Source organism: Amblyomma maculatum, chromosome 2 (assembly GCF_055883805.1).
Source record: "Amblyomma maculatum isolate TAMU_Amacu chromosome 2, ASM5588380v1, whole genome shotgun sequence".
NCBI classification, from domain to species: Eukaryota; Metazoa; Arthropoda; class Arachnida; order Ixodida; family Ixodidae; genus Amblyomma; species Amblyomma maculatum.
Window position 1 is genome coordinate 114,034,794 of NC_139345.1, and position 12,894 is coordinate 114,047,687.

At 48.7% G+C, this 12,894-nt stretch overlaps 2 protein-coding genes across 3 annotated transcripts in view; one reads left to right on the forward strand and one right to left on the reverse strand.

Annotated features, from left to right (window-relative positions):
• Positions 1-21: 21 nt before the first annotated feature.
• On the reverse strand, positions 22-1,008 carry LOC146199603 (homologous-pairing protein 2 homolog). The gene has a single exon (XM_084595122.1). It carries the CDS (start codon positions 737-739, stop codon positions 104-106), a length of 636 nt encoding a protein of 211 aa, XP_084451248.1. The 5' UTR covers positions 740-1,008; the 3' UTR covers positions 22-103.
• A 104-nt stretch (positions 1,009-1,112) lies between these two features.
• ck (unconventional myosin-VIIa ck) overlaps positions 1,113-12,894 on the forward strand; it is a 151,954-nt gene continuing 140,172 nt past the window's right edge. The window contains exon 1 of one of the 2 annotated variants that reach the window (XM_084595119.1): positions 1,113-1,515. The gene's annotated coding sequence lies outside the window, so the exon portion shown is untranslated. Of the gene's footprint in view, positions 1,516-11,654; positions 11,677-12,894 lie in introns of those variants that run through there. The other variant, XM_084595118.1, reaches the window with a different exon arrangement.

Sequence of the window (12,894 nt, forward strand, 5' to 3'; positions counted from 1 at the left end):
TTTACTCAACACTGCGTAATACATTTGCGCTTTAAATAAACATTTCCAAGAGCCTTTTTTTTTTTTTTTTTTTCAAATAAAACTGTACACGTATCTTTGATGCCTACTTTGGCAGAGAGACTTTAACGTCCTCATCCGTCTCTACACCAGTTTCCTCCAGGAGTGCTTTCTTGCCTTTTGGGTAGCCCTCGAGGATAGCCTCAATCATGTCGTTGGCCAGGCGCTTTCTTTTTCGCCACTCCTTCACGAACTTATCATTGTCTTTGAGAATGCGGTCTTTCACTTCGGGCTCAACGAAGTTGGCGTTGGATGTAAGCTTGTCAAGCCTTGCTTTCAGCTTGTCTCGTTCAGCAGACGTGGTTGCAATCTTTTTGATGAGCTGTTCGGTTGTCAAGCTCTGGCTTAAAGCGCTGAGCTGCGATTCGCGGGACTGCAGCTGCCGCGTTAGTTCTTGGAGCTTCGTTCCGAGATCGCTAATCTGCTGGTCCATGGCAGAAAGTTCAGCTTCAGCCACGTCAGGGAACTCATCCTGGTTGGCGAAATAGATCTTCTGCTTTCCATATGTCTTCTCAGTGAGCTTGCCGTCTTGCGCGAGCTGCTCAAGTGCCCGCACTACGGCCGTCTTTCCGTGCTCCTTGTGGAGGTTATTGAATATGTCGTTGGAACTGTACGGCCGGTTTTGAGCCTTGACGTAGTCGAGAATTGCCTTCTCTACAGCTGATTCCTTAGACTTACTCATGGCGCGTTTGATAGAAGAGTTCAAACCACGGTGCTTGAAGCTATCGGCTGCGCACACCGCTGCGTCTCGCTGCTCGACGCCTGCGAACCTGTCAGCAGTCACCAAACTGGCGAGGAAAGCATGTCCACCAGCACAAATAAACTTGCGGGCGTGAATATCAATCCGGCACCAGCGGCTTCTGATGAAAGAGCACGCAAAATTTGTAAACAAACAGGATAACTTTGAAACGTTTGAAAGGCGCGAAAATATGCGCGTGGATACGTGCAGACTTTCCGGAAACGGAAATGCGCCTATTAGTTGCACTGATGTCCAACAGGTGCCGCCACCGTTCAATGCGGAAGGCAACACTAGTGGTCTGAGAAGCGCTAACTTTTAGAACAATAATGTTGGCACCTTGTCTTAAAACACAATTAAAATGCCCCGGAAAAAAATTTACGTGGCTCCGAAGTCAAGTTTTAAGCCAGTAAGATACCTCGGCGGGTCACCGGCTGTCATTACCCGGCTTGCTGACGTTACATACCTCGAGGGGGAGAAACACGCTCGCAAGTTTTCCCCTCGCTTACCTGTTGGCTGCTGCTGGCCTGCCTGGATTTGCACGGCAGGTGTTGTGGGGTCCAGTTTGTGTTTGATGGGTGTGTCAGTGGCCGGGACTGTGAGAGCCTCAACATGAGTTCATGTGTTCTACAAGCGTTGCTCTAGCGTTCGCCGAAAGAAGCGCATTTGATGGGATTACATTGTGTCCGCTTATTGGAACTCCGGATAGCACTGCACCATCGGTAAGTGATAGACAATGGCCCAAACAGGAATGTTTGCCGGCCCTAGGCTTAATTGACAGTTAAGTCGACAGGATTGTCTCCTTCTAATGTGTCGTTGGCGCGTGCGATCTCAGCTTAAACAGCGCGATCGGATTTTTGAACCAAGTAACAAGTATCACGCGCGCTCGCTGCCGAAATGCGCTGTTGCGTGGCCAACGACTTCGTGTTTCGCTAATTTTCTGGGACACGGAAAAAAGCGCGTCGCATCCCAACTTCGTGGAGCGCCGACAATTTGAAGCGACTGCGACCATCGTCGCTGCCTTTGTCATGCAGGCAGTGGCAGTGTGGGTACGTGGGTATGTTTTGTCACAACTCGAGAGCATCATGTATCGACTGCAGTAGCGGAGCCGGAGCCCCGTCTCGAGAGCCGCTCGGAAGCCGTGCATTCCTGAGCAGCCAATGCTCGCTTCGTTGAATTTTTTGTTTCGCGCGGGTGTTCCCCTAAATTGTCTTGTTTTATTCCACCATAAAAGTTTTTATTTCTACTTCGGATCTTCAAAGGGTTCATTTTTCGTGCTACTTTAGAGCTTTCCTGCGGCGAAACCGGTGAATGGCGTAATGCAGCTGTGCTTTAACTGTTGGTGTGTTTTCAGAATAGCGCCAAGCACGTTGTGTACTGCGGCTACGAACAAGCGCGATTCTCTTTCCACTGACTACCGAACAAAGTGTATGGCTTAAACCTTGCGAAGAAGGTTATGTAGATTATAATGCAGCACGCGCTTACACAGCGATGAACGTCCGGCTGGTTACTCCACCGTCGGCATGTGAGTGCTCCGTAGCTCAAAAGAGCCAGGGGACGAAAGGTCGGTCGCACGCTCGCGAGTGCGGTATGCGGAGGCCATCCAACTTCGCGGCCACGTCCCGCGCCCGGCGGCGCCTTGGAATCGTCCCGTGGCTCACCTGCCTTCTTTTCTGTGTCTTTATTGTACGCTGTCCGCATGCCGGCTTCCCCCTCTTTCTTGTAACAGTCGGCTGGCAGCGATCCGATTGCTTCCTTATTTGGCTCATGCGGGATGTTAGATGCCACTGTGCACATGTAGTAGGTACGGATACCGGTTACGGCGGCAGAAGCCATTTGCGACAGGCTTTGCGCAAGCGAGTGCATTAATGGCAGCGGCGGCATTGTATATATATTGTTTGCTACATGACGTACTTTTGCCGATAGCTAAAGTTCGAGCAACCACATGGAAACGGGCTCGATAGTCGAGCGTGTTCGACTCGGAGAACTACATTTTTTCTTGGGGACTGCACAGTCCAGCGTCATGCAGTAATCCGCATAACGCGGATGCAAAGCGACATGCTGGTGAAAAGACAAGGGGCGAGAAAATGGAAAGGAAGCAAGGGGGCGAGCAAAGCGCTGCACGAAACTGAAGGCCATGGTTGGCCTGGTTGATTGCGACGCTGAGGACCACATTAAACTTCCAGTCGTTAGTGTCGTGCGCTCTACCCAGGTTGGGTGACTCTGGCGCGCACCTTTTGCTTCACTGAGAGGATATGAAGGGCTTATTCACAATTGGGGACGCACAGCACTACACATGGTCTCTTCGTGCACGGTTACACTGTACCGCATTGTTTTACTTCGCTGGAATAGCGAAATTCGGAGAACAAGACCAGATCCTTTCTACCGCGTGTTCACACCCTTACTACTATATGTACCGCCATGAAAATCTATCTACGCCATCGACTGCAAAGGGGTCCTCTAGGGGCAAAAACTTTCAGTTGCTGCAGTAGATGTGACGGCCTTACTACAAGTGTACTGTGTCGTTTTAAACGCATACTGTTCCATCTGTCGAGGAATGAAGTTAGGATCCACAATGTCCACTTTCGGATCAACATACATCGTTACTGGTCGATGCCTGTTGTGCTGTGCTCGGATATGTTATGCAAGTGGTAGCTGAAGTTCCTGATCACGAAGTATGTCGGCACCTTCAAGGAATTTTCATTTCTCGACGAGACAAGCTCTCGCGAGAGCAAGAAGCGTGTCCTTTAGTATTGTTTCGTTTTCGACTTTAAGGGTCAAGGTCTGCGGCAGTTCGAGCGTAAAAAGTAAAGTCCTCATCAAGCGTGCACCGTTCGTGCGATTGGGCATCTGCTCCCCCCCCCTCCCTCCCCCACGAATTCGAAGTGCACTGTTTCAAGAGGTCGTATTCTTTAGTCTCAGCGCCGAAAACTCATCAAGGCTGTAGTAATACGCGTTTCATTTTATGACCTTATCTATGTGACGGAATCCACAACTGGAGCATGGCAGTAGGATTTCAACATAAATTACATATTTACGGTGGAGCTGACTGCAATATAATTTTTATAATGATCGATGAGACCAAGTGATCTGACCACGCTGTAGACAGACAGTATGGCGCGTTAACGTCAACCACCCGAGGCGCACCTTGCCTTCAGTTTCGACCCGAATAGCCTGAGTCGCTTTGGGACGTCAAACCCCTTAAACGAAACGAATTGTAACATCTTCTGTCAACCAGCAAAGAAGAAAATACTGCTTCGTGCTTGTTCCTCTTTTTTTTTTTTTTTTTTTTTTTTCCCACGTCCATCATATGCGCAAGTTTCAGTGGAGAAATAAATCCCATTTGGGTGTGAACTAAAGGGAATAACAAATGGGTGTATCGATTTCGTGGGGTGTCTAATTGAGTGCTAAAGACTCCTCGTCGAAAGCTTCACTCCCCTGGATACTCTCTCGCTGCTGTCATTCGCAATGCTGCCCGGGTGTGACTCCGTTTCACAAGCTGTTGCTGGTACTACGAAATGTAAGGGTGTCATTGATCAGAGCGCCGCGCACTGCATCATTGTGCTCGTACTGTACTGTGCCGCCGTCGGCGATAGGAGCGTAGGAGCACAGTAATGTAGTGCGCGCCACCCTGTTTACACCCTTACCTTTTTTAGGGCTGCATACGGATGGCGATCGATGTTTGTATTCACATGAGTATGGCTTTGGAGAAGTAAAATGTGTTGTAGCATGTGATGCCAGAGTTTATTTTGTAAACTTCAACTCGAAAGGTTTTAAGTGCTTCTCCTGAACAAATTGCTTCTTTACTTAGATTCGTGCTGCTCTTACGTCACAAATGTGCGGAACTAAATGTCGCAGGTAAATCCGAAACCAAGTAGAATTCGCTGAATGGCGTAAGTCAGAAACTGCGGTTGCAGGAAGGGGTCGAAAGGGAGAAACAATCGGGCTTATAAGCACAAGTGTGTGTGCTGCTGTGAACTGGTACAGCTGCAAATCATACATTTCCACAGCAGTGGCGCAGTGTGCGATCGTGTGTGGCATCTGTATGGAATCGGCTTGCCTTCGTGTGCGCTTGTGCGGTTTAAACAGCAAATGGCACAAATAAAAAAAAAAAGGCGCACTGTGTTTATAGGCCCTCTTACGGCGCCTGGTACGTTCTTTAAATCTTAAATTGTACAGTCTCGCTGATTACTTTTATTTTTTCTTTCTCTTGCACCGCCTATTTTTTTGTTATTTTGAGCAGCCTCACCATACTATATGTCAATCGATTGAGCCAACTGCAGCATGCTGTTATTTTGCTTCGTTGGTCGCGTGGAATTTCGATAGCCTGCCGCGTTCTATCACCTGAGCCTTTTTTTAGAGCCACAAACTCGGCTACTTCTTTTTCTGTGTACATTTTGTCCTCCGGGAAAGGCTTAGAAATAAATTACAAATAAAAGGAAACCAGGACGCACAGGAAAGCGTCACTCAGTTGCCTGGCATGTGCCGCGCCTGACTGCGGTCTGCGCGTGTACACTGGGTGTCTTGATCGGAACGTTTAGCCTTCCGTTACCGCTCGCGTCGGGCTCTAGTTTTACTTTGCGTTACCGTTACCGTAGCCCGCAGGACGTGTGCTAGGGGAAAGGCTGGTCCTTTAAAGGGTATACTTCAGTCACCGTATGTGCCCTGATCATCATCGGCCGGCTTGCTACCGACCACATAACTATAAATCTTGTCAAAAAATTAAAAGTTTTACAGTAGATAATGTTAGCAAGCTCAATTCAGTATGTTGTCTTAAATATCAGCAAACGATCAGAAAGGCGTCTTGAATGTGAACGCATACAAAATTTTCCAGAATGAGAGATGGTCTTCTCTTCTCATAGCCAACTGTATACAGCGCACCATCGTAACCAATTTTCTGCGCTGAATATGCATGCTTTTCAATGCAAATGTTAAAAGAAAATGTTTTCGCTCAAACACTTTACGAGCATGTCTATTGTTATTTCGGAAAACAGAAACTTTCCATTACAATGTCGTCTACTATTGCGTTTTCGCCACTATGGTTTTCGCGCGGCTCGCAAAAATCGTCTGCTGTTACCATGAGTTCAGTGACGGTCTTATGTTCATGCTGACAAGTGCAACATGCTACATGCGGATGTCATACCTGCAAATAAGGTAACTGTCGTTTGTCGAAGTACTCTGCTTTTCTAAAGCTTGTAAAACATATGTTGCTCCATGTGCCATCAGCTACCACTGTAACCACAGGCACGAGTAACGTTTTCTGTTCAAGAAAACGCGCTGCTGAGGTTCGTGCCAGAAGCACTTCTTGACTTTTTAGGGCCCGTGCTGAAATAATAACAGTGCCGGAATCAACCGTGAACTCGCGCTTACCGTCCGCCTTTCTGTTCTAATCACAGCTGACATTTTTACACGAATCCCCAAAGAGCAGCTCATCATATATCCGCTCTTTGCTGAAACTGAATGTCGGTGCACATCGGCGAGAAGGGGCAGTGTTTTAGGAATTATATGCAGCTCAGTAATGCCACTCTATGCGCTCTAAAATGTCTGACTGTCCCGCACCACGCAGGTAGCATGCCGGGCCATGATGTAGTTGTGGTTGGGAGATTGGTGGAGTAGGGCAAGGGAGAGGGAAAATTACGAAACGACCGGCTTATTAGACTAACATAAGGAAATGGGAGAACGGGGTTTATAGGTTAGGCGGCGCAAGCTGCCACCCGATACCAAGGGTTAAGTAAGTAAGGCCAGTAGAATCCATTCTAAAAACGTCTATGGTGGCTGACGGGCAGGGCCGACAGCGTTTTCTCGAGCTAACTGCAAGGAACTGACCTGCGCGCGGCTTGCCTAGCTAGAAGCTGCCGTATCTTCAACATGCGCATGCATAACGGACCTGGTGGGCTATAGGTGGTGGATCATCTTCGCATGCGCTGTAGGCGGATAACGGGGGCTGTACACGATGGAGCGTTGCTACAGTGAACGATATAGCCATGCAAACTCCCTTACATTGACCTTTTTTTTATTGGTGCGCGGGCAGCTTTGGCCAGGGTGCCATGGCATGTAGTAGTTTCTGGTACCCAGGGTGTCGAAGGGCCATTTTACAAGAACTTATTCCCGAAGGAGCCAAACTCTATAGGCGAGCGAATTGAAAGCTTCTGTATCACCGGTCGGTACCAGTCGGCACTGGGTGTCTTTCTATGGGGCCTATAACCGGCTGCCACCGCTCTACCACTGCTATTTGCGTGCACTTGTTAACTGCACGCGCGCAGCGATAGAGTAGCTAGCGGTAGCGGCATGCGCTAAACCGCTCTATCTCGTCTTCCGTGCGGAGACGGCAAAACGGGGCTCACGCACGTCGAGTCACTTACCTTCCCCGCTTCCCCGTTTTATACAAATTTCCTCGTGCCACTCTCTTCGGTTGTGTCACTAGCAGAAGAGAACAAGATAGAAAAAAAGAGACGTCGTTTCATGTCCTTTCTTCCTTCCTTTATTCCTTGCCCCATGCCAAGTGATTCCTGGCGATAGCGGGAAGGATATATCGAAGAAAAGCGTCCCGCGGGCTTTCCGGTATCGCACGTACGCGGATAAACGTCGGTCCAGCGTCGCACGCAGGTTCCGTAATAGGAGGCTATATTGGTGTCCGCTATAGTGGATCGAGTTTTTCCCGATTCGACAGTGCCGTTCGTTTCGGCCCGCTGCACGGTGCCGTGCCAGACCGGAGGCAGGGAAACCCAGCCGAGCGCTGCGAGAGAGGAAAAAAAAAAAATAAATGTGTGAAGGATTCGAGTTGTTGCTAAGGGCCAGCGTTTATGGCGCCCAGACTTCTCTGCTGTGTCTCGTGTGAGGTGTGTGTACCTTAACGGAAATGGTTAAGGCAAAGGAAAAAACAAAACACAGACAGCAGAACTATATTTATTGGACGCACGACGTACAGCTCTCTAACAACCGAATCGGGTTGTAGAAACGAAGCTTCGCTTGTCCTCGTGGACGTACGTACGCCGCCAGCGAAGGCTTAAAAAGAAAAAAAAAGCAATTGGAACATTTCTGATGGGTCGTCTGGGTCCTACTCCATTATCTACAACGTCTTCTGGCTGGCTACAGAACAGTGGCGCTTCTGAATTCTTGTCGATTGTGTCCGTTTATTGTTTTCCTTTTTTTTTTTTTCTTGGCGCCGTGACTGTTTTCGAAGAGAATAGCCCTTAGAAAGCGAAGCTCATATACCACCGAGCGCGTAAATTCGACACGCAGTTTTCGCCTGAATGCAGAATTCTCGGGGGACAGAGTCAGAGGCTGTGGTTGTTGTTGGCTTCTTCGTCCTTTTTCTGAAGAAGACGCGCGTGGATGTACGGATCCTTAACCGAGGCCTGCTGCGCCAAAAGAAAGAGAAAAGGACTGGAACGCGGGCTGTTTCGAAGCTGAGTGCTAACACGGCGTAATGAAAAAAAAGACAAACTTTGCAGCTTAATACGCGAAGAGTGGAAAAGATATATTTCAAACGTATGGAGTATCCGGATAAATAAAGTTCCATGCAACGGAGCCGTCTGACGAGAAACGTTATGAGGCCTCGACACACCGCGGCCCTGCCGTTTCGTTCGCAGCGTATTATGCACAGTCGCCTATGACGTCACTTCACGGATTGTGTACACCTTTGGAAAAGGAAGAAAATAACTATAAAGGCTGACACGCCGCGATTTGGAGGGAAAAGTGTAAGTCGGGCAACACCTGCTCTTCTCGCTTTGTCTGTGCGGGTTTCTTCTTTTTTTATTTTTTTTTTTCATTTTTTTTTTTTTTTTTTTTTTTATGGTGTGCGTATGCAGCTAAACGACGGAACAGTTGGACAGAGCGCGTGCAGTTCAGCAGCAGCAAAATTCATCTGTTCATTGTCCTGTCACAGTTGGTCAGTGCACTTTTATGGAGGCGTATTCGTGTATATATATATATATATATATATATATATATATATATGTGTGTGTGTGTGTGAAATCACTTGCTCCAACCTCCCTCTGTGACGAGCCTGCACAACTTTGTTACGGCTCGATCTCTTTCAGCTGCACGAACGAAAAATACAACGAAAACGTATGTGAAGGATTCGCATATACCACACGGACGAGTGCATTATATGCATCTTTCTTTCATCTTTTTTTTTTTTTTTTTCGCTCGAAATGAACCAGATCGCACGAGTATTTATTGAAACCACTTTACTATGTCCGTGCCGCGACCGAAAATTCTGTTAATTGGGCGCCCGCCCTGCAAGCCTCAACAACTCAGTTAAGTGTGTTAAAAACGAGAAAGAGAGAGAGAGAATTTCAGTTCTTAACATTTTCTGGAAAGAAGGAAATTTTTTCGAGTCACTGGCGCATCACAGTTTCGTTAGCTCGTGGAAGCGGAGCGCAAGCTTCTTGCCAGACCACTCCGAGCTCGTTAATCTCATCATTTAATGTATTTTTTTTTAATGTCTCAAGGGCTCCATCCACTGGAGGTGATCAGGGACGCCATAACGGACCGCATGATGAGTTCAGCAGCCGGGTGTGCATATGTCCTGATATACTGTCTCGGGAGGGAATACAGTAAGAGGGGAGATGGTATTCAGCGTGCGATGAAATCTCAGTACAGTGGGATGGTTTTAACTGAGCCTTCATCGAACTGCAGTCGATGTATACGCTGTTCGAACCCACGGCTTGGCAGCTCTGCGCCGTGGCCGCTGAAAGTCAACACAGAGACTCCTCCTCACATTTTCTTCGAGTTTGTGAGTGTGCAGAACTCACCATGCAGTATTCGCGCCGACCGGAGAGCCGCTGACCAGAAGTAGGGGCTACCATGCATCCGAATCATTGCACGAGACTCTCCTTTCGGCTCGACATCCTCAGGGTGCCGTTTTTTCCGAGCCACGTTCGCCTTCAGCGATAAAGCGGGCCTGCGCCCCAGCACTCGTTGGCAGTCACCACGCGACAGTACTACGCAGTATGTTCTGCTGCCTATATGCTCCCCTACCCTTTACAGCGCCGTTGCGGTGTATCCCTCAGCGACTGTTATAGCCATGTACTTTCATCTCATTCTTCCTGCCGCTTTCCCTCCCCTGGAAAAAATGTGTTGTTGTTGTGCGAATAAATCGCTGAATTATAACAGAACCCCGACGCGATTTTGGAATGACAGGGGCATCCGCGTGGTCAAAGTTTTATCCGCGAAGGAAAAGCGGGGACAATGCGCGAACTGTTCAGCAATGATTCAATATCCGCCAACTTCAAGACGTGCGACCCCCTTGACAGTGTTTTGCCAAGGGGTGTTAGTGTACTGTTGCCTCTTCGTTCGTCGCTAATTAGGCTAAATTATGCTTCGCTCGTGCTAATTATGCTAAATTCTCACCGTTGTAATTTGATCTATCTGACCTACCTACAGTCCATGGCAGTTAAGTTTTTTTTCCGGCGTGGACAAGGCAAGCTTCGTTAAGTCCTTTGCTTTGTATTGGGATCATTCTTAATTGTTTTTCTACTGCGTCTGGTGTTCCCCATATGCGTTATATGAAGCGGACTGAGGCACTTGGATTCCCGCTGGGCTTCACGTTGCTGATAGCGCGTTATAATAGCTGATGTCTTCATGCTCCCTAATCTGGCTGGTCCGTAAGCGCTGAACCCTTCGCCACGCGTCTTCAAAAAGGCGACGACATTCATAATCGGCGCGAACGGTAGGCGGTGACCCCCAACGCCCTCCGGGAGCGTTTAGTGCATCCGCAATGGACGCATGAAAGCAGTGCCCAGAGCCCATATGCCTTGTGGCGCTGGCTTATTTATTTCTTTTTTTTTTTGCTTTCTTTGTTTTGCTTCGTTTTGTATTTCTCTCATTCCTTATGTTTTCTCTCTATTTTTCTTCGTATATGTTTGTGCATGATAGCGCTGATGGCCCATTAAAGTGCTCGGAGCTGCGCGTATCTTCTACCTTGGTGAAGGGTATCGTCAGCGAAGGGGGGGAGCGCGGTCGTGACGACGTCCGAGCGCCGATGAACGAGTCTTCCCTCGGATGCCCGAGGAGGAGGATGCCGCGAGTGGATCTGGAGAACACGACTTCTCAGCGTTTTGAGGGTCACGCTCAGTGCCGTCCGGCGGCACCAGCAGCTTTCGGTCCATTGCATCTCGGAGGACGACCCGGCGCATATGCGCTCAGGTCTGCTCGCCCGTCCACAAAAGGAGGAAGCAGCAAGAATACGGAGGAGTGGGCGCTACTAGCGCTCGGCTGTCTAGCGGGCTTCATTTCCGCCGCTGGCCGTGCGGAGCGCGCGCTTGCCCGTATGAAGTGAGCACCGCGGCTTCCTTTCCCGCCTCCGTGTGCGTCTGATATATTTGTTTATTTTATTTTTTTTCCCCCGCTCCGTCCTGAAGTTCTTCCCGCCCGGTTCTTTGCCGCATTATAGGAAACGCACGCGGGGCGATATGGTGTATGGTGTGCGGGGCATGTCCACGCGAATGAATGTACACCGGGCCGTTTAGGGTCCCCCTAATGCCGTCATCGCTACTAACATCGTCCGTCTGAGGCGGGATTGAAAGGAGGAAGCGTCTGCATCCGTTGAGGCCCGTGCATTTGCGGAGAACCGCTCTTTCTCCGCTCCTTTCTTTCCTTCGCGAAAGGTTTTCGTGATCGACGTTGTGGCGGCGCCAACGACGTATAACCTTCGCGTGCGTCTGCGCCGTGTGTGCCTTGCTCTCTTGCTTGTGCGCTGCGCATTATCGTGCCCTCTGTCACGAACGTTGAAAGCTCGAGCACCATGGAGTTCCGCCGCGCAATGACTTTGCGTGCGCATTATATCATACGTATGCCTGGCATTCTTCGTTTATAACAAATATCCTGTAGGACCTTGAACCGAGACGGAAAGGAACTGGTACGTTGAGTGTATTACGGTACGTAAATTTTAAAAGTTCGATGTTGCCCTACAGAGTTTGTGGGACGCGGTTTTTGTTTTTGACTGCGCCAGACGCCTGACCGCACATGGGTAGATTCTACAGCCGCGGTGCATGACGGTCCGGAATCCGCATTCGCGCGATTTCAGTGGCCAGTGGCCATAGATCTCAGTGCTTCACAGTTTCGTGTGCGCTATCTTGCTGTAAACAGGACGATGTTTTGCAGCGTGACATATCGTCGTCACCATCACCCTGCTATGTCGCACGCAAGACAAGAACCACAACGCGCAACGCATCATAGCTTAAATATTCTCAAGGAGTGTAAAACAAAACACACCTAACAATAATCATTTATTTACGTCGCTTGTGTTGGAATCCAAGGAATTCACGGCACGCGAGTGTGAATAGAAAGGCTGTTGCCATAAAATGAAATGCTTTTGATGTTCGCAGTCGCGGGGAACAGTAATCACTGGACGCCGGTAGCAAGTGCGAATGCTGTGAGTAGAGCAAGATGGAAGAATAGGATTCCACGTGTCGTAAAGTGTAATTATGCTCAAAGAAAAAGTAAGCGTTTTGACAGGAAGACGAGAACAGGAGGGGTACCACTCTGCTCGCTAGCATCCGTTCTGTCCTCGCCTTTCTTTGTCCTGTCGAAACGCTTACTTTTTTCTTTAAACATAATGTCTCACCAACTGGCCCCACAGTATACTCTCTAAACCGTAGAAGAGTGATGTCTAAGTCGGCCAGACTTTTTTTTTTTTTTTCTATACCGTATGAGTGATGCGTTTGCGTCATCCTTTAATCTAACCTTCGAATCCTTGCTCTTTTTTCGAATGTTCGTGTCAGTGCCTGTTATCGACGGCCGCTATCTTACTGCGTGATAGCCTTCTGGGTGTATCTGTACTCATTTCTTTTACTATTAGAGTGGCCTCCTCATAAGAATCTTTCAGTATAGTTTTGTGTAGATGTCGTAGAGGCCACTTCCTTTGCTTTGCCAAGAACCAGGCCGTTGCAGTGTGAGGCTTTTACTTCGTATAAACATTCCTGAACCGCAGGAAGGGAAACGACGATTCCACTTTTGTACGCCGTAAGGAGTCAGTGAGTACCAACGTTTATTTATCCCAAAAGAGAAGGGGCAGTAGGGTATGGAGGGAGGTTCTACTCTGGCTAGGACTCCGCTATCTTCTGAGCCCTATCCAGGGTCTTGTCCTGGAGATT

Bases quoted from the DNA above. Each gene is read 5' to 3' on its own strand.
- LOC146199603 (XM_084595122.1), bottom strand. From the start codon at position 739: ATGAGTAAGTCTAAGGAATCAGCTGTAGAGAAGGCAATTCTCGACTAC.